The sequence below is a fragment of the Schistocerca serialis genome, chromosome 5, assembly GCF_023864345.2.
Source record: "Schistocerca serialis cubense isolate TAMUIC-IGC-003099 chromosome 5, iqSchSeri2.2, whole genome shotgun sequence".
Lineage (NCBI taxonomy): Eukaryota > Metazoa > Arthropoda > Insecta > Orthoptera > Acrididae > Schistocerca > Schistocerca serialis.
This window is the reverse complement of record NC_064642.1, coordinates 350,120,942-350,141,303: the sequence shown is the minus strand read 5'-3', so window position 1 is coordinate 350,141,303 and position 20,362 is coordinate 350,120,942. Positions and strand designations below refer to the sequence as shown.

At 38.0% G+C, this 20,362-nt stretch overlaps 1 protein-coding gene across 2 annotated transcripts in view; it reads right to left on the bottom strand.

Annotated features, from left to right (window-relative positions):
• Window positions 1–28: 28 nt before the first annotated feature.
• The window catches only part of LOC126481697 (laminin subunit gamma-1), a 1,171,409-nt gene continuing 1,151,075 nt past the window's right edge, over window positions 29–20,362 (bottom strand). For both annotated transcript variants that reach the window (XM_050105645.1, XM_050105646.1), the window contains 7 exons: window positions 19,875–20,079; window positions 17,343–17,580; window positions 13,994–14,196; window positions 13,714–13,872; window positions 13,385–13,502; window positions 1,562–1,674; window positions 29–1,425 (listed from right to left, as the gene is read on the bottom strand). In XM_050105645.1, coding sequence (XP_049961602.1) covers window positions 1,303–1,425; window positions 1,562–1,674; window positions 13,385–13,502; window positions 13,714–13,872; window positions 13,994–14,196; window positions 17,343–17,580; window positions 19,875–20,079 — 1,159 coding nt within the window. In that variant the 3' untranslated portion in view covers window positions 29–1,302. The remainder of the gene's footprint in view (window positions 1,426–1,561; window positions 1,675–13,384; window positions 13,503–13,713; window positions 13,873–13,993; window positions 14,197–17,342; window positions 17,581–19,874; window positions 20,080–20,362) is intronic.

Here is a 20,362-nt window from a genome sequence, read left to right as displayed (position 1 = left end):
TCATTAAGGAGACTGCTTGTTCACTTGTACTTTTTCCTCTGTCTTGAAAGTTCTAGTTGGATTTATATGAGCTCACTCTTAAGCTGGATCCCACAACATTTCTTATTCACTGCAACATAATGTTGCTATAGGTAACTCTTCACAGAATTTGTTCAACTGGTTCCTTGAATTTTTCCATTTCTAATTGAAAAAATGTCTACCCACAAAATAAAATTTATGTAAGTAATTAGAATGTTTGTTAACACCAGTACACATAGACAAAATTTAATAATGTTACACAAGCATATTATTTGAACCAGTGATATTAGAATACAAAAAGTCTGTTAACTCATAGGAATATCATCTTAGAAATAGTGAGACATAGCTTAATGTTCTCATTCACATAAATACCTTATAGTTTCTCAGAAACAACTTTAAAAGTCTTGAAAAAACTAAAATTCCTATAGAGTGCACACTGAAGCCATCTGTGTTTTTAGAAGGCCAAACAGATTAATGGCAAGATGGCTGTCAGGGAACTACAAAAGAGGAAATAACACATGACAGCCATTTTACAGCAACGTAGTTGTTTGCACTGCAGACAATTGCAACTATGAACAACTGATTAATTTTACATTTAAATGAGGAAAAGTAATAATGGTGGAAAAAATTGTATGCCTCGTTTGATCTTCTCCTCTTCACAGATTTTTGTGTTATTCATCCTAGGACTTCAAGATATGAAAATAACTTCTCAGACTTAGTTTTCACAATATATGATCCAGCTTATGAGGATTAACAGCCTATTTCACAGAGCAAAGACCTCAGGTAGGTAAAATACAATACACGTACTTTGTTTCTTTGGTATACTTACTGCAAAGAATTCTCAGTATTGCAGAACATATAATTAGCCATCCCCATAAAACAAAGTCATTAGATCCTAAACACTTATCAAAATCTTAGTATCTATACAAACTGATATTCACATGACTGTTCATATTAGCAGCAAGCATGCTTCATGTAATCATTGCAACAGCTCTTTTTACTATAGATAATGACTTCATTAAATACGTTAAGGCAGTGATCAACAAAATAATATATTTAAAAATGATTTCTTCTCACCATCCTTCGATAAAACACAAGACTGCACTTTTAAAGAAAATTTCAACAATCCCTTCACTTTTTCAGTCACTTTTTGCAAATAAATACAAATATAATGAGAGCACCATTATTTCACTGCACACCATCTTCATTTGACTGGCAGGTTTAGTACGTAATGCTGCTTTCACAGGCCATAGTTTTTCATGGAGACTAATATGAATGAAGCAATCAAGGTTCCAGCACTAGCCGTTTCCAACATCCCTCTGGAAGAGTAGCTTGTATGGCTTCTATGTTGTCAACTTCTTGTTGCAGTCTTCTTAGCTCTTCTTCATGGCTCTTAATCCACTGGTTCTAGTGAAAGATATAAATAATTTTAGTGTTAATGCTAGTACAGTGGTCAGATTAATGAAGCATAATTTTATAAAGGCACACATGACAATGAGGAAGACAATGAAGTGAACATATCTACAAATACTGTGAAATATACCTGTTCCAGTCTGTAATACTTGAGTGTTTCTATTCTTTCCTCTATATTAGCATTTCGTAATTCATTTTCTGCAACAGAAAGTCTTCTTTCCAGGTCATCCAATGCAGCTGCATCTATGAGAAGAAAACATGACAAAGAACCATTACAAATTATGATACTTAGACCTTCTTCAAACATTTCAGTTGCTTTTCATAATAAAAGTCAGTCATCAGTTGCAAATATATATCTTAGTATGTTTTGCCAGTTTGGACAAACTGATTTGGCATTTTCAGAAGCCTACAAAATTTGGGATATTATAAATCTTTGAACCTTGGCTATTCATGTATGTGAAGTATATTACAAAAATTTACCTAGTATTGGTTTCACGGAAGCATAATGCCATGATATGTCCAGAAATGTAAATATTGTGATTATTGTAAACACAAACTGACAATTTACAGTAATTGAATCACATCTACGTATAGGTCAAGCTGTTGACTAGCAGCAAGAAACATATATCAGAGCATATGAAAAATATAATCTAGGTATATGAAGATAGTTACATACAATTCACTTGAAAAAAAAAAAAAAAAAAAAAAAATTGCGCATAGCTTTAAGTAAGTTTCTGTAATATATTTCTTATACTGCTCATAAATGTATAGCCACGGTCTGAAGATTTATAACATCTCTTATTTTGTAGGCTTCTGGAGGTGACAAATTAATTTGTCTAAACTGGAAAAGTGTAATAAAAATATATTTGCAACTGACAATTTTATTCTAAAAAATATATACTGTAGCTGGTGAAAACTACAGCTACAAATAAAATAATTTCAATTGTTACTAATCTGGATAGACAATTTTATTCTGAAAAATATATACTATAGTTGGTGAAAATTACAGCCACAAATAAAATAACATCAGTTGTTAATAATCTGGATAATATACTGAAAGTTTCTCAGACTCTTCATTCCAAGATTACCTCCTTTAGTTGAGGTCTTCTGTGCTCCCTGCCACCGTTGGATAAGCAGCTGCCAGCAGCAAGTCGTATACTCTTAGCTCACTTATTTGTTACATAGCTTAATTCTTAATTTCTTTGCGTGTTTTTGGGTACTTGCATTGTTTAATTCATAAATTTTGGGTGTATTATAGTATTTGACAGTTGTAGCATCGTGTTTTAGTACCTGAATAGTGTAAAATCGCGTAGTCTCCTTCTGCTGCCGAGCAGTGTGTCAGCAGTGCGCAAGTAGCAGCATTACTGCATTTACTAGGCAATCTTGTATTTTAATAACTATTTAAATTTTGTGTTGAATTGTTTGTGCTCTCTGTAGATTAGTTCAGATGTTCTTTGCACGGCAGTATTTAGCATGATAGGGACTGTGACTGCTGTGTTCTGATGCGGGCTGAGTTGGCATCCCTTCGCTCCCAGCTTCAGGCAGTGTTGGCTTTGGTCACACAGCTTGAGGCTATTGCCAATGGGAATCACTGTGGGGGTCCGGATGGGGGTTTGTTGGGGATGGCCAGCTCATCCCACACATCCCCTGATCGGACTACGACTGAGGCTGCCCGGGATACTGCCCACATTGAGGCTGACCCCTCACCCGTGGTAGAGTGGGAGGTCGTCTTGAGGTGTGGCAGGGGGTGAATGACATTCCGGAGGGCTGAACGGAAGGCCTCTCCAGTTTGTCTGATGAACAGGTTTCAGGCTCTGCTTGTCCTGTTCCAGAGGTTGCCCCTCAGTCTGCAAGATCCAGGCGGTCGCAGAGGGTGGGCTTATTGGTAGTTGGGAGCTCCAACATCAGGCACGTAATGGGGCCCCTTAGGGATACGGCAGCAAGAGATGGGAAGAAAACCACTGTGCACTCCGTGTGCATACCGGGTGGAGTCATTACAGATGTGGAAAGGGTCCTTCTGGATGCCATGAAGGGTACAGGGTACACCCATCTGCAGGTGGTCGCTCACGTTGGCACCAATGATGTGTGTCGCTATGGATCGGAGGAAATCCTCTCTGGCTTCTGGTGGCTATCTGATTTGGTGAAGACTGCCAGTGTCACTAGCGGGATGAAAGCAAAGCTCACCATCTGCAGCATCATCGACAGGACTGACTGCGGACCTTTGGTACAGAGCCGAGTGGAGGGTCTGAATCAGAGGCTCAGACGGTTCTGTAACCGTATGGGCTGCAGATTCCTCGACTTGCGCTATAGGGTGGTGGGGTTTCGGGTTCTGCTGGATAGGTCAGGAGTTCGCTACGCACAGCAAGTGGCTACACGGGTAGCAGGGATTGTGTGGCATGGACTGGGCGGTTTTTTTAGGTTAGATGGCCTCAGGCAAGTACAGAAAGGGCAACAGCCTCAAAGGTTGCGGGGCAAAGTCAGGACATACGGGGACCAAGCAGCAATCGGTATTGTAATTGTAAACTGTCGAAGCTGTGTTGATAAAGTACCAGAACTTCAAGCGCTGATAGAAAGCACCGAAGCTGAAATTGTTATAGGTACAGAAAGCTGGCTGAAACCAGAGATAAATTCTGCCGAAATATTTACAGAGGCGCAGATGGTGTTTAGAAAGGATAGACTGCATGCAACCAGTGGTGGTGCGTTTGTCGATGTTAGTAGTAGTTTATCTTGTAGTGAAGTAGAAGTGGATAGTTCCTGTGAATTATTATGGGTGGAGGTTACACTCAACAACCGAGCTAGGTTAATAATTGGCTCTTTTTACTGACCTCCCGACTCAGCAGCATTAGTGGCAGAACAACAGAGAGAAAATCTGGAATACATCTTGCATAAATTTTCTCAGCATGTTATAGTCTTAGGTGGGGATTTCAATTTACCAATGTAGACTGGGACACTCAGATGTTTAGGACGGGTGGCATTACACTGAGTGCACGATCTGAAGATTACCTCGAGCAATTAAACAGAGAACTGACTCGTGGAGATAACATCTTGGACCTACTGATAAAAAACAGACCTCTAACTTTTTGACTTTGTAAGCACAGAACTAGGAATCAGCGATCACAAGGCCATTGCAGAATCCCTGAGTATGGAAGTAAATAGGAATATAAAAAAAGAGAGGAAGGTTTATCTGTTTAGCAAGAGTAATAGAAGGCAGATTTCAGACTACCAATCGTAAAATGCATTTTAGACAGGAACATGCCAAGTAAAACTGTGAGAGATGGGAAAAACCCACCGTGGTTCAACAACAAAGTTAGGAAACTACTGCAAAAGCAAAGAGAGCTTCACTGCAAGTTTAAACGCAGCCAAAACCTCTCAGACAAACAGAAGCTAAACGATGTCAAAGTTAGCGTAAGGAGGGCTATGCGTGAAGCGTTCAGTGAATTCGAAAGTAAAATTCTGTGTACCGACTTGACAGAAAATCCTAGGAAGTTCTGGTCTTGCGTTAAATCAGTAAGTGGCTTGAAACAGTATATCCAGACACTCTGGGATGATGATGGCATTGAAACAGAGGATGACACGCGTAAAGCTGAAATACTAAACACCTTTTTCCAAAGCTGTTCCACAGAGGAAGACTGCACTGCAGTTCCTTCTCTAAATCCTCGCACAAACGAAAAAAATGGCTGACATCGAAATAAGTGTCCAAGGAATAGAAAATCAACTGAAATCACTCAACAGAGGAAAGTCCACTGGACCTGATGGGATACCAATTCAATTCTACACAGAGTATGAGAAGGAACTTGCCCCCCTTCTAACAGCCGTGTACCAAGTCTCTAGAGGAATGGAAGGTTCCAAATGATTGGAAAAGAGCACAGGTAGTCTCAGTCTTCAAGAAGGGTTGTCGAGCAGATGCGCAAAACTATAGACCTATATCTCTGACATCGATCTGTTGCAGAACTTTAGAACATGTTTTTTGCTCGCGTATCATGTCATTTCTGGAAACCCAGAATCTACTTTGTGGGAATCCACATGGATTCCGGAAACAGCGATCGTGTGAGGCCCAATTCGCTTTATTTGTTCATGAGACCCAGAAAATATTAGATACAGGCTCCAAGGTAGATGCCATTTTCCTTGACTTCCGGAAGGCGTTTGACACAGTTCCGCACTGTCGCCTGATAAACAAAGTAAGAGCCTAAGGAATATCAGACAAGCTGTGTGGCTGTGGCTGGATTGAAGAGTTTTTAGCAAACAGAACACAGCATGTTGTTCTCAATGGAGAGATGTCTACAGATGTTAAAGTAACCTCTGGCGTGCCACAAGGTAGTGTTATGGGTCCATTGCTTTTCACAATATATATAAATGACCTAGTAGATAGTGTCGGAAGTTCCATGCGGCTTTTTGCGGACGATGCTGTAGTATACAGAGAAGTTGCAGCATTAGAAAATTGCAACGAAATGCAGGAAGATCTGCAGTGGATAGGCACTTGGTGCAGGGAGTGGCAACTGACCCTTAACATAGACAAATGTAATGTATTGCGAATACATAGAAAGAAGGATCCTTTATTGTATGATTATATGATAGCAGAACAAACACTGGTAGCAGTTACTTCTGTAAAATATCTGGGAGTATGCATACGGAATGATTTGAAGTGGAATGATCGTATAAATTTAATTGTTGGTAAAGCGGGTGCCAGGTTGAGATTCATTGGGAGAGTCCATAGAAAATGTAGTCCATCAACAAAGGAGGTGGCTTACAGAACACTCGTTCGACCTATACATGAGTACTGCTCATCAGTGTGGGATCCGTACCAGGTCGGGTTGACAGAGGAGATCCAAAGAAGAGCGGCACCTTTTGTCACAGGGTTATTTGGTAAGCGTGATAGCATTACGGAGATGTTTAGCAAACTCAAGTGGCAGACTGCAAGAGAGGCCCTCTGCATTGCGGTGTAGCTTGCTGTCCAGGTTTCGAGAGGGTGCGTTTCTGGATGAGGTATCAAATATATTGCTTCCCCCTACTTATACCTCCCGAGTAGATCACGAATGTAAAATTAGAGAGATTCGAGCATGCATGGAGTTTTTTTGCAGGCATTCTTCCCGTGAACCATACGCGATTGGAACAGGAAATGGAGGTAATGACAGTGGCACGTAAAGTGCCCTCCGCCACACACCGTTGGGTGGCTTGCGGAGTATAGATGTAGATGTAGACAGTGTTAACTCTGTTACTGTATGTAGCTTCTTGTTGCTTGAAGAAGAAGAAGAAGAAAAATGGTCAATTCTTAATGAAAACTGCAATTTCTGGCCACGTGAACCATACGATACCACTTTGCGCTGTATACGCTAAGTGACGAATCGTAATGAGCACACACTATTATGATATTAATTGATCAAATTCATGAAATAAGTTTACTTTGAGCATAATAATAATAATAATGAATTATGATTGAATTGTTGTGAAACATAGTTTCTATTCAAATGTGTGCCCAACAAACAAACATGAGTTGAAAATCGAACTTAGAAAATTTAGATATCAAAATGTATTTGTAAATATTGTTTAACTTTATGTAAAAGTCCATGATTTATGTTAGCATCAAAATCAAACATGTATTTAAAAAGTTATTATTTTCCGTAAATTAAGTGTTATTATAAAAAGGTATCTTGAATATTTTGCAATGATAAATATTTTAATTCGGCATGTTTATTATTCTGAAGTGATTATAATGATTTATAAATCCAAATTCTGTAACTTTTTATAGGAAAGGGATTAATTTTTCACTGTAAAATACTGATATTACTGTTTTAAACAATGTCTGTTCTCATGCCGTGATTGTTGTAAACAATGTTAGAAACAGCACCAACAGCTGAAGGAGTCTGTCAGTGAAGTTCAGTTTGGTCAGATTTTATAAAACTGAGTGTGATGTCATTTGTGATGCATTAAACAATTTACAAAGCACAAAACAATTTACTACATCATTTCATTAGATTTGATTAATCAAGATACGTCGATCCTGAAATTAAGGCGAACTGATGACTTTCTTACAGGTGGAGATAAAATGCAGTGAAAAGATACATCCAATCTTCAACATCAAGAATCTGAGCTGAATATTAACCTTTGTGGTACAATGAATGGTTACATTTTATGTCTCACTTCTAGTTCAAGTAGTACTGTTGCTCACAAATTTGGCTACTTACTCTGCAGTTTCTTGATGCAAAAGGATTTTATTTTCATGTGATAACAAACCTTATGGAATATGAATTTTAAATTAACTTATGAGTTTTGTTTCTTTCAATTCTGTGTTAATCAGCATATCTGCACAAATCTTCTAATAATTTATGTCATTAAGCTTTCCAATGTTTTTATCCCAGAAGGTACAGCTGGAATAACATTTAACAAAAAAATGTTATCATCAAACTCTGATGTCTTTTGCATAACCTTCTGCACAATATTGCAGAAACTGGACTTTTATTCTGCAAGTTCTGAACGTATCTTATTTATTTGAGAGTACTTTCATTTTGGACTGTTAATTCATGATTGAAACCACAGAAAAGCTTAGTAACAGAGCATAAATCATGTTCTAATTATTATTTTACAAACAGCTGCTTGTGTTTGGATGAGTTTCTACCCCTTTTTACAAACCACAATTTTTTGTGTAAACATGATTTTGCAAAAAAACTCCTTGCAAAAAATACATTACAAAGAAGAGCTACACCAGTCACAGTATGCTCAATTGTTAGTTTGATGGCTTCTGGGTTACTGCTTCAGTCCAAATTAAGACAAAAACTTTTTAACTGTATACTACCACTCCAGGGCGGAATAGGTCCCTTTTTTTTTTTTTTTTTTCTTTTTCTTTTTTCTTTTCTTTTTTCTTTTCTTTTTTTTTTAAGAAAGTTCAGGACAGGTAGTTCTTGATGGTCCTCTTCACATCCTTGCACTACTCAAAAGATGTCCAGATAAAAATCATGTGTTTTGCAAAGCACTACTTAAATGTTATTATAGTTTAAATTAGTGTGCTTCATTTTCCATCACTGTGTGTATTATACCTTCATAAATAGCAAAAAGAGACCTTTTAGGCACATATATAATCATTTTAACCTTACATTTTAAATAGTATAAAGAATATAATGATCTAACAATGGAACATTCAGGATGGAACACAACAAATGGAAAATATAGATTGCTACTCACCACATAGATGAGGTGTTGTGTTGCAGACAAGCTCAATGAAAAAATAATGCTAAAACGTTTAAGCTCTCAATCAGAGTACTTCTTCTCACTTTGGAAGAAGGACTCTGTATGAAAGCTTAAACATTTCAGCATTCTTTTTCATTGTGCCTGTCTGCCACTCAGTGCCTCCTCTTTGTAGTGAGTAGCAATCTATCCTTTCCATATTGTTAAATACAAAATTCTGTTATTTATGATGATGTCTTATTGTTGTTGTTGTTGTTGTTGTTTGTTTGGAGGGAAGAGACCAAACAGCGAGGTCATCGGTCTCATCGGATGAGGGAAGTATGGGGAAGGAAGTCGGCCGTGCCCTTTCAAAGGTACCATCCCAGCATTTGCTTGGATCGATTTAGGAAAATCACAGAAAACCTAAATCAGGATGGCCGGACGCGGGATTGAACCGTCGTCCTCCCGAATGCGAGTCCAGTGTGCTAACCACTGCGCCACCTCGCTCGGTGATGTCTTATTGTCCCGATTATTAATGACATCCAAATCTTAGCCTTTAAGCTTTCACTACTTATCCTCAGATAAATTTGAGAGAGAAAAGGGTTTTCTCACTCAGTACCTCCTTTTCTGAGACATCACTCAGGAAAGTATGCTGGAATCCAGTTACTCTCAGTTAATTTACATCCCATAATAAGTTAGGAATTACAAGTTCATGTATGGTGAGGCAAGTCATTAGTTACATAATGACATAAATTAATGTTTTATGTGTATATAGATTCACTACTGATTGCTTATACTATTACTAACAGGCAGGAGTTGTAATTTCCAAAAACTGTGTAAAAAGTGATGGGTAGTAATTAATAACTAACACCTCTATATCTCCTTTTGGAGGGAAAAAAAGGGACTTAGAAATGTTCAGCATACAACCCTATGTAAAATTTAATTTGTGATGTGAATGAAAAATGCTTCATTCCACATCATTACGATTTACTGTGTAAAATGCTCCATGAAACAGGAAACTCACTAACTAATTAATTATTGATAAATGGTTCATGACATCATCTGTAGGCATAATCCGTATCATTTCAGGCAGCAGGGTTACCATACCTTCATAGTCTCAGATGTTACTGAATTTAGTGTATGTTAAAATTTAGGAGTAAGTAAGAAACACATATTTTTTTGTTTTCTCCAATAAAATTTCTGCCCCGAGATACAGGACTCTAAAGATGACACTGTGAACACCATTTTGAAGATGCAAATTTCAGAAAAATTTTTAAAATGCTTTATCTCTGTAACATTTCTAGGTTTTGTTAGAGTTTTTTATTTGAAAGATAATTGCTTTATGATTACAATGGTATCCTTTGTTTGAACATATCTGTCAATGTTATTTTGCTGTCGGCTTTTGAATTTTTTTTTATAATTCACAGAAAATTTTTATTTTCAAAAATACCAATCCAGAAAATTAAGATTTTTTACTGTTGATTAGTACCTTGTAGTACTATATTCTCTATAAAGGAGAGCTTCCACTTTTAATTTGGACAGGTTTTATTTTAAAAAATCATTTTTTTAACTTTCAAGTTGTTTCTTAATAATTTCTTTTTCACAATGTTTATTTCTATTGTCTTTGTTGCAATTATTTCTTACTGCTTTCTTTGTTGCAGTTATTTCTTACACTTTGTTGTATTTTCTTTGTCATGGTTGTCCATTGCAGGTTTCTGTATTGTAGTAGTTCAGTGCTAATTTGTCTGCTGAAGAGGCTTCTAAGGAATCTGAGACCATCCATTGAGTTGTGTGTTTTCGTGAGGAACTAGCCAGTTGACACAGTTGCAGCATGTTTTGTGAAAAGGACTGCTTGAAATGTCTTCTGACTGGGGCCACAGGAGAGTGAAGTGTGCTGACTATTTGCATATCCATAAAAGAGTGATATATAAGACAAGCAAAAAACAGACTTTGTTCAGGTTGGGGAATAAGTGTTCTCATTTGAAGACTCTGTTTCAAAGTGAAGATGTTTCCAGTGACGACTTTTTGTTTTCTAAATGTCTTGACAGAATAACAACAATGATAGTATCTGAACAAGGTGAAGCCTCCCATGGTGCAGATGATGGAAATTTTGCATCAATAGTGGAAGAATTAAATACTCTGAATCAGTCACCTTCAGAGGTAGGTCAGTGAAATCGAGTCCTAAGCTCTATGCATCAATAAAGCACAGAGAAATTACCAAAGCTATGGATGAATACATTAGAGCAAAACTGACCACACTCTTCGGAATAGAAATTCCATCTTCAGAAGAAAATGAACCAAAGCACTCTTGCACCTTTTGCCAGAAATTTTTCACAAATATCAATTCAGCTGTTGAATACTGTGCATCCTACAGTGAAAAGGTGCAAGTTTTAACTATCATTCCAGACACATTTCCAAAGAAAACAATTTTGAACCACATTCCACCAGTATCAAAGTACATGGTAGACAAATCAAGAAATGTGAGGTCTGTAAAAGGCATCTTTGGAAGACCAGATTCCTATTATGGTCATCCTGTAGAATCAGTTCAAGTTCAAATAGTACAGTCATTTTATCTGGAAGATAAATGGGACTGTTATCACCAGAGTGCCAACAAGAGAGACACTATAACTGTAATAGTTGAAGGTCAAAAAGTCGCAACTATACAACTTCACATATTGGAAGATCAAACTTTTATGCTTGAGTGGGTAGTTCCACACCTGCCTAGAAATGTCTGTTTATGTGTGTACAGTGCAAATTTTGAACCTCGTGTGGTAAATTTGAAGAGCTTACTGAAGCACGTGACACTGACACTTTGGTTGGGCATGTGAAGTCATTAGTAGTCTGTGATGTAAAGTGAGAGACTTGTTTGTTTCAAGAATGTGGTGACTGCCCTGGAAAGCGAAGACTGTCTTCACAGACACTTAGCCTGGAAGACGTAGCAGATAACTCTGCAGAAATTACATACGTGACATGGGAGGAAAATAAACTAATTAAGAAAACTGATGGCTTTGACAGTTTCATTGATGAACTTGGTAAATGGTCAGTGAAAGCAGTAACACTCCAGCATCTGAAGAAATTGCAACAACACACTGCAGAAGTGAAAGGGTGTGTACAGCCTGAAGAACTATGTTTAGTGCTTCACTGTGATTTTGCTGAGAACTAGTCTGTAATTCCCCAACAGGTTTCAAGTTTTACAGGAGTGACATATTTTGAAAACAAGACCACAAGTGTTGCAGTTATTTAAGTGATGACACAGGACATGACTCAGCACATGCTTTGCTAGCAATGTGCAAAATTCTTCAACTGCAAACAAGGGCAGAGAAGATCATCATTATTTATGATGGTGCTCCTAGTAATTTTAAAAATTGTTACCAGCTCTTTGAATTGAGTAAGTCACTTGTCCCAACTGACTGGGTATACAGTGCTACTGGTCACAGGAAGGGGCTGTGTGATGGTGTAGGTCTGCTGAAGCACCATGCTGCAAAACATAATCTTTCCAGAGCAAATAAAGCTGTGATTTAGAATGCTGAGGATTTTATGAGAGTTGTGAAATTTTACACATCCACAGTCCTCATTCTTTTGTCAAAAGAAGAAATCGAAGACTTCCATGAGTAGAAAAAAGAAGAATTGTCCAAACAAACTACTCCTGTGAAAGGAATTCAGAAGACAAATTTTTGGACTCAAAGTGATGGGCAAACTCATATTGCATACACTTTTAAGAGTAAGAAAGAAGAAATTTTGTTTGTTCAGCCAACACCTCAGAAACAGCAGGATAATATCCAGATTCACAACCTGAGAAGGGGGATGTTTGCGGCGTTTGTGTGTGACTGCAACTGGTGGATTACAGTGGTTATAAACACCAGTTATTGTAGTGAACTTTATGCTATCACATGGACCAGCTGCTGGATATAGGTTTCCAGCTGAAGGACAGCAACAATGCCATCAGTGCTCACTTCCTCTTCACAATGTTTTGAAGATTGTCATTCTATATCAAAGGAAGATACTGAAGCAGTGGAACACATTTTTAGTTCATTGAGTGGCTAATTTCAGTACAAAACAGAGTGGACAGAAGTTGAATAAATTGAAACTTTTAAGTCTTTGGACCTTTCATAAACATTTTGGAACCATTTAAAATGCTTGAAAAATGAGTGTTTTACTCATCTTTCAAAACTAAAATTATGTTAAATAAGGCTAGGTTTTGATTTTTTGAGCCTGTTATGTGATAATAAAACATGTTTAATGTACGGGAAAATTTTCAGTTGTTTATAAAACCTGTTCAACCTAAAAGTGGAAGCTCTCCTTTTCAGGGAATGTAGAACTGTGTGGTACTAATCAACAGAGAAAAAAAAAAATCAAAATTTTATGGGTTGGTATTTTCCCCATAAATTATAAAAAAGAGTTCAGAGTGCTACAGTAAAAGAACTTTGACAGATAAGTCCAAATGGACGATTTCTTTGTAATCACAAAGCAATTATCTTTCAAATAAAAAAATGAACAAAATATCTAGAATTGTTCCAGAGGTGCAGAATTTTAAAATTGTTTCCAAAATTCGCATCTTCAAAATGGTATGAGCAGTATCATCTTTCTCTCTCTCTCTCTCTCTCTCTCTCTCTCTCTCTCTCTCTCTCTCTCTCACACACACACACACACGCACACACACATGCACACACACACACACACACACACACACACACACACACAAGCAGACTCTATAATTCAATAGCTATGTTACACAAGGAAATAATCAACCTACTTCATAGATCGTAAGTATTATGTTATTAGATATTTGATTTACCTATATCAGGCAACCTTGAAAGTTCTTCTATGATTGCTTGAACATCAGCTAATGCTGCCTGAATCTGATCTGTAGCTTCCGCAGCACTGCTTTTTGCTTGCCCAACTTTCGTTTTGGCCTAGAGAGCAGAACAAAGTTAGTTACTGTAAATCATTTATACTGTTTCAATATGATGAAATTCACAGCGTTTAAAGTAAAGATATGTAATACAGCAACATTTATACATTTTTCGTGGTAACTGGTACTAAGTTCAAAACAGTTTACAATTTATCAGCTATAATGCACATTTTGACCTAGCTACAGTATTACAGTTGGGGAATTATTTTTACCTCGTCAGTTAAGTTTCGGACTTTGCTTGCGGTGTCTTCAAATAATTTGACATTGTTGCCAGTTACAGCAACTCTTCCAGACAGTGCATCTGCTTCATCACGTAGCCTTACAGCCTCTGATTTTGTATCATTAGCTCGTTTTCTAATGGAGTCAGCTTCCTATATAAAAAGTAGAAGTTTAATTTCATGTGTGTAGTGTAGAAGAGCATGGGACATAATTAAAATGAATATGAATTCTCTATCTATCATCACCTAAATACGTGAAACTGAGGAATTTTACCTGTGATGCTTGCTCTGCAAATTTATTTTGAGCCTCCTGAGCTGTATCTCTAGCATACTGGGCATTCTGAACAGCTCCTGCCAATGCCTGCCGAGCTCTATCGGTCTTGTTTTCAGCTTCAGTTATCAGCCGCTCTATCTCAGGAACCTTTCCCAATGCTTCAGTAGCAAGATCCTTGCTGTCTTGCACCTGTTTGTCAAATGCTGTAAGTGCAAAATTACGCTTTTAATCTTTCAGAAATATTTCCATGGTTAAAGTTTATGTCAATTTAGTAGTTATATTATGCTTAAATAATGACTGCATCTTCACTTTGTCTATCTAAAAAACCATTCCTACTTCATCTTTTTGGTATACCATTCTTAAGATTCTCAAATGTTTTTAACTATGAGGTTCATTCAAATGAAACCTGGTCAGTGTGTCAACTTTTGCCTTACACGTAAAGTGGCACCACGTAATTGTGGGTATGGTGGTGCCATCTGTTGGTAGAGAGACTGACACATGAGCACCGTTTGATGTTGCATAGCACCAGCGAGGTTTCATGCCGAAGAGGAGATGGTCACACGATTTATTGTCTACTACTGAACATGCAGGCGAATAAGCAGGAACAACGAGGAGTGATTTGAATTTTGGTGGCGGAGGGAGTTGGAGGATATGAAATGTATCAATGGATGAAGACTGTGTACAGTGAGTACAGTTTGAGTCATTCAAGTGTTGTGGAATGGCACAAATGATTCCTTGAGGGGTGAGAGTCACTGGAAGATGATGGTCATCCTGGACAGGCTTATCGTGTCATCACACCGAAAATGGTTGCGGAAGTGGATGCTTTAGTCTTGGACAACCACAGAATCACCTTGGACATGATTCATTGGTTACTGGATATTAGCATGGGCACTGCCCACACCATAATGCATCAACACTTGAGCTTTCAAAAAATCTGTGTGCAGTGGGCTCCGCTCCAACTGACAGCCGAACAGCGCAATACTTGAATGGTGCTGTCTTTGAGCCATCTGCAACATTATTAGGAGGAATACAGCTTTCTGTTGCATATTGTCACAGGTGAAGAAACAGGATGTCACCATTTTGAACCATAAAGCAAGTGTTACAGCAAGCAGTGTAAATATGCAACTTCACCACCTCCAATGAAATCAAAGGTCGTGCACACCAGTTCTGGTGAAGTCATGATATCCTCCTTTTTTAACCACAAGGGCCCACTGCTTGTCGAGTTTGTGGGATGGGGAACCACTATCAGTGCCCAGTGTTATCAAGCCACTTTACAGAACCTTAGACAAGCCATCAGGTCGAAAAACCTGCATGATAATACTCGTCCACACATGGCCAATGCAATGAAGATGACACTGCAGCAGTTTTGGTGGGAAACCCAGGAACATCCACCATACATTCTCAACCTTTCACCATGTGACTTACATGTGTTTGGACCTCAAACCAAGCTATTCGTGGATATCGATTCACAACGGGCAATGAAGTGTGTGACTGGGTCCAGGCCTGGATCCGACAGCAGCCTACTAGATACAAGGATGGAATCGGCCAGCTAGTGCTGCAATGGGATAAATGAGGCAACAATTTTGGTGACTATTTTGAGTATGTGTACTGTGTATAACTACATTCTTGAGTTAATAAAATCGTTACCATTACTTTACAATAGTGACAGGGTTTCATTTGAACGCCCTTTATATAACAAAGGGGAACAAAAAGCTGCAGAATTTTTGCATTTATTTTGGTTCACCACTACTTGCATTTTTTGGCCTCTACAGATGTATTCTGAACCTCCAGGATTACTTTTATCATATAAAAAAACAGTGTTTGTGGCAAACTTAATGCCTTGAACATAAACAATCCAAAAAAGTAAGGTTAATGTTTTTCCATAACCCTTATTCAATATTATAGGTCATGACATCATTTACTGTCACTAAAACAAGTCTTAGTCTTCTACTGGAATGCCACTGGAGTTTCCTTGATTCTTAATAGATTGCACACATTTATACAAATGGTGTCAAAAAGAGTTTCCATCACATTCACACTTACTCATTCATATGACATAAATCAGAAATACTGATGAAAACAATAATTTTGCAGTTCTATCAAAAATGTCTTTCATGGTTTTAACACTGTATCTGAAAGCACAAATAGCTGCTTGAATTTTATTGTTAAGAATGCAGATGCAGTAATTGGTTTTTGACTGTTGAGTAACTATTTGAATTAATAGCTATGGAAATCAAATGTGCCAGTCAAGCTTACTGAGCGTGAAGTCTTGAGTCACAGTACAGTTATGAAACACATAAATGTGCACATTGTCTTACAAATTTTGATGACGTAATCTGCCTTCTGTCTCTACATGCATAACGATTAACAATGTTGAAAAACTGTGACACATTCTGGCACAAAATCAGTAACTGTCTCAGGAACTAATGATCAAAGAACGGCCAAGATCAAAGTCAATGCCATAAATCCCACAGATCTGCATAACCAGAATGTCTGTTCCTAGTTAATATCAATGAAAATAATCAATTATTGACAATAATGGAAATATGGATAGCCACTGGCCCCGAAAGCTTGTAAAAGTTCAACCTTTGTGTGTGTGTGTGTGTGTGTGTGTGTGTGTGTGTGTGTGTGTGTGTGTGTGTGTGTGGTGTTGTGTTCTCCTGCTGCCGCTTGGTGAGTAGGATTTTTATCTAACCATTTACATTATGTTCCTAATTTATGTTGCATATACTGACCGATACTCATTTTTTCTCTGCAAACCACCAAAGTAATTCAATATGGGATAGAGGAGGCAACCATCACTGCTGCAATGGAAGACTCCCTGAATTACATTTTGACATACATTCAAAGATTTGTGGCATCAATGCTATGACTGGCTCCAGAAGAAACAACAGTATGTGACATTGGGATTAAAAACTGTCCTACGTGAGCTGTAGGCCTACTCCTTCCATTCATTTCATCTACATTTATAACATGTCGAAATTTTATTCTTACCACTTATTTGGTCCAGTATGTGTCAACTCTCCCAACTACACAAGATAGTGTTAGATTAATGCATATGCATTTGTAAGGATTTTGTGAAATATGATCACGTTCATGATTCAACTGAAGAACTACTGAAAGTTTTGATGTTCAATATAAGATTACAACATTCTCTAGAAAACTAAAAATCAGGTACTCATTGAACTGTTCAAAGGTTATCTAGTATGAAACATACATATGTGAAAAAACACGGGCCCTGGAGTATTGGGAAACATCTGGGATTTGATTTAAAATAATTTGGAACTATTTAATTGGAATATCTTGTATTTTTTAAACAATTAGTTAATTAATTTAATTTCTTTAATACCTTGCAAAGTATTGTATGTCTCCTGTGCATCAGCTAGAGTTTTGTTAGCTAACTTGAGTGCCTCTTCAGCTTCTTCTGAAGCTGCATGAACATCTGCTAGAAGGTCATCAGCTTGCTGCTGTTGCTCTATGGCTTGAGCTAATAAATCTTCTGCTCTTATTAACTGCTCTTCAAGGTCATCAAGTGTTTCAGTCTCTGATTCCAGCAATGCCTGTGCATCCTCTCTGATCTGCTTGGCCTGAAGGGGAGAAAAGCAGATTTGAATTTTCAGCACAAAGCTTTCTAAGCCCAGTAAAGGTTTCAATTTAAACCAGACAATATAAGCATTCTGATAGATAATAAATAACTAGAAAACATACCATAAACAGTAAGTCACATATTCAGTGCAATGCAAATGACAACAGTGCATACATTTCTTGGGTTCCAAAAACAGATTTTTCCATAACAGCACAGCTACTGATGTACACTCAGGCTGGGCCAAATTGTGACCTTGGCTGAGAGTTGAGGAAGGGGGAAGATAAGGGTGAGCTAGGCTGCGGAACAAAACAAACAGGGGGAGTGTGGGGCTTGTAAGGGGAAATGGAGAGGGAACAGGAGAGTATGCAGCAAAAGATGAAGGACATGAACTAGCAGATTTAGCTGTAGGAGCGGCTGTGGTAACGAAAGAAATGAGGCATCTACTTAATTGTGGAAAGCTGCTTTGTGGGACGGAGGAAGGGGGAAGGGGTGAAGGAAGTTTTGGGAAGAATTATTCCATACAGCACAGGTTGTGAAACAACTGATGAAGTCAATCACCTTAAGTTGAGCCCTCAGTCTGGCCATTCATCCAGGGTACTTAGTCTGTCGTTATAACTACACAGAACACTGAGCAGGAATTATAGCAAAGTTGATATGTGATGTGGGTGCTTTGTCACAGATGGATCTGACTCTGATGAGGCAGGAAATGCTGGTGATAGTGCTGGAATAGGAGGTGGTGGTCAAATGTATGGGAGAGCTCATGCACCTCTGTATTTCACAAAGATAATACCTACGGAACAAAAAGTTCAGAGCAAGAGCGGCATAGGAAGACACACAGTATTGAACAATTCTTGTCACTGGGTTTTCCACAAGAATATGACATACAACACGAGTTGGAAGTAGGAATGGTTATGTAGATTGCGGCTATGCATGTCAGGTAGACTTAACAGCAAATACTGGTGGGATTCACATGTGCCTAAATGTGCTTTAGTTCTCTAAATTCTCAACATAAAGGAAGCAAGAAGTTTAGAGAACCTTAAAGTTGTTGCTAGTATCATTACTATGCATACTACATACTGTATTCCAGCTTGGAAACAGTCAGTTGAAAGGATAAGTATGAAAATTCATTTGCAGTATGACTGGCATTCAATGCATTGTGTACATATACAGTGAGGTGACAAAAGTTATTGGATAAGTCCTGATATTGTGTCGGACCTACTTTTGCCTTGTGTGTGGCTGTGTGCTACTGGTGTAGTGCAGCACCTCAATGTGTCGTGGACTCAACAAGTAGTTGAGAGTCTCCCACAGAAATATAGAGCAATGCTGCCTCTATAGCTGTCCATAATTGTAAAAGTGTTTCTGGTGCAACATTTTGTGCACAAAGTGACTTTTCAATTATGCCTCATAAATGTTTGATGAGGTTCATATCAGGCAATCTGGGTGGTAAAATTATTTGCTCAAACTGTCCAAAATGTTCTTCAAACCAACTATGAACAATTGTGGCCAGGTGACATGGCACATGGTCATCCATAAAAATCCCGGCATTGTCTGGGAACATGCAGTCCATAAATGGCTGCAAATGGTCTCCAAGAACCTGAACATAACCATTTCCAGTCAATGATTGGTTCAGTTGGACCAACCTACACCATTACAGAGCCACCACTAGCTTGCACAGTGACTTGTTGGTAACTTAGTTCCATGTTTTTGTGGGGCTGTGCCACAGCCAACAACTGCCAAATTTAGCCACACTGTGCTAACTGATATGTTTGTCATACATTCCACATTGATTTCTGTGGTTACTTCACACAGTGTTGCTTGTCTGTTAGCACTGACAACTTTATGGAAACACTGCTTCCCTCAGTCGTTAAGTGAAGGACACCAGACATTGTGTTGTCCTTGGTGAGAGACAATGCCTGAAATCTGCTATTCTTGGCATGCTTCTGGCACTGTGGATCTCGTAATACTGAATTTCCTAATGATTTCCAAAATGGAATGTCTCGTGTCTAGCTCCAACTACCATTACACATTCTATGTCTCTTAATTCCCATTGTGCAGCTGTAATCACATTGGGAACCTTTTCACATGAGTCACTTGAGAACAAATGACAGCTCTGCCAATGCACTGCCCTTTTATACCTTGCATATGAGATACTACTGCTATTTATATATGTGCATTTCACTATCCGATGACCTTTGTCACCTCGGTGTATGGTCCTCATTTTGCCAGTTGCTCAGTAGACATCTACCTTCTGGTTGCAATATATCATCTTACACACAAGTAATCTGTTGTACTTACCCTTGCTGATATAGCTTCTGCATCAGATTTCAACTTAGCAATATCAGTTTGTGGAATATGAAGTGCAGATATTTCACTATAAATGTTAAGAGCATCCGTATGTGATTTTTCTGCCCGTTGCTTTGCATCATTTGTCAGTGCTTTTGTGAGTTCCAACTGATTTGCAGCAGAATCTATGTCGTTTTTAAGTTTTCTGATTTCATCACTGCAAAAGAAACATGATGTAATAGACATTTAGAATATTTTGTGTTACTTCTCAATAATTATCATAAAATACTAAATTTTACTACAGATTAGATACAAGTCTGACATTGATGGATAAATGGGAGAAGTGCAAAGAGGATTTTAAAGTGGATGAAGAATGAGATAACAAACAACTCATATTTTTGGTAACAGAGAAACCCACATATTATGGACTAGACCTATATATATGTTTGGCTGATAATACAAAGATCTTTGGTTCTGTTGAACCTGGAAAGCAGCATAGT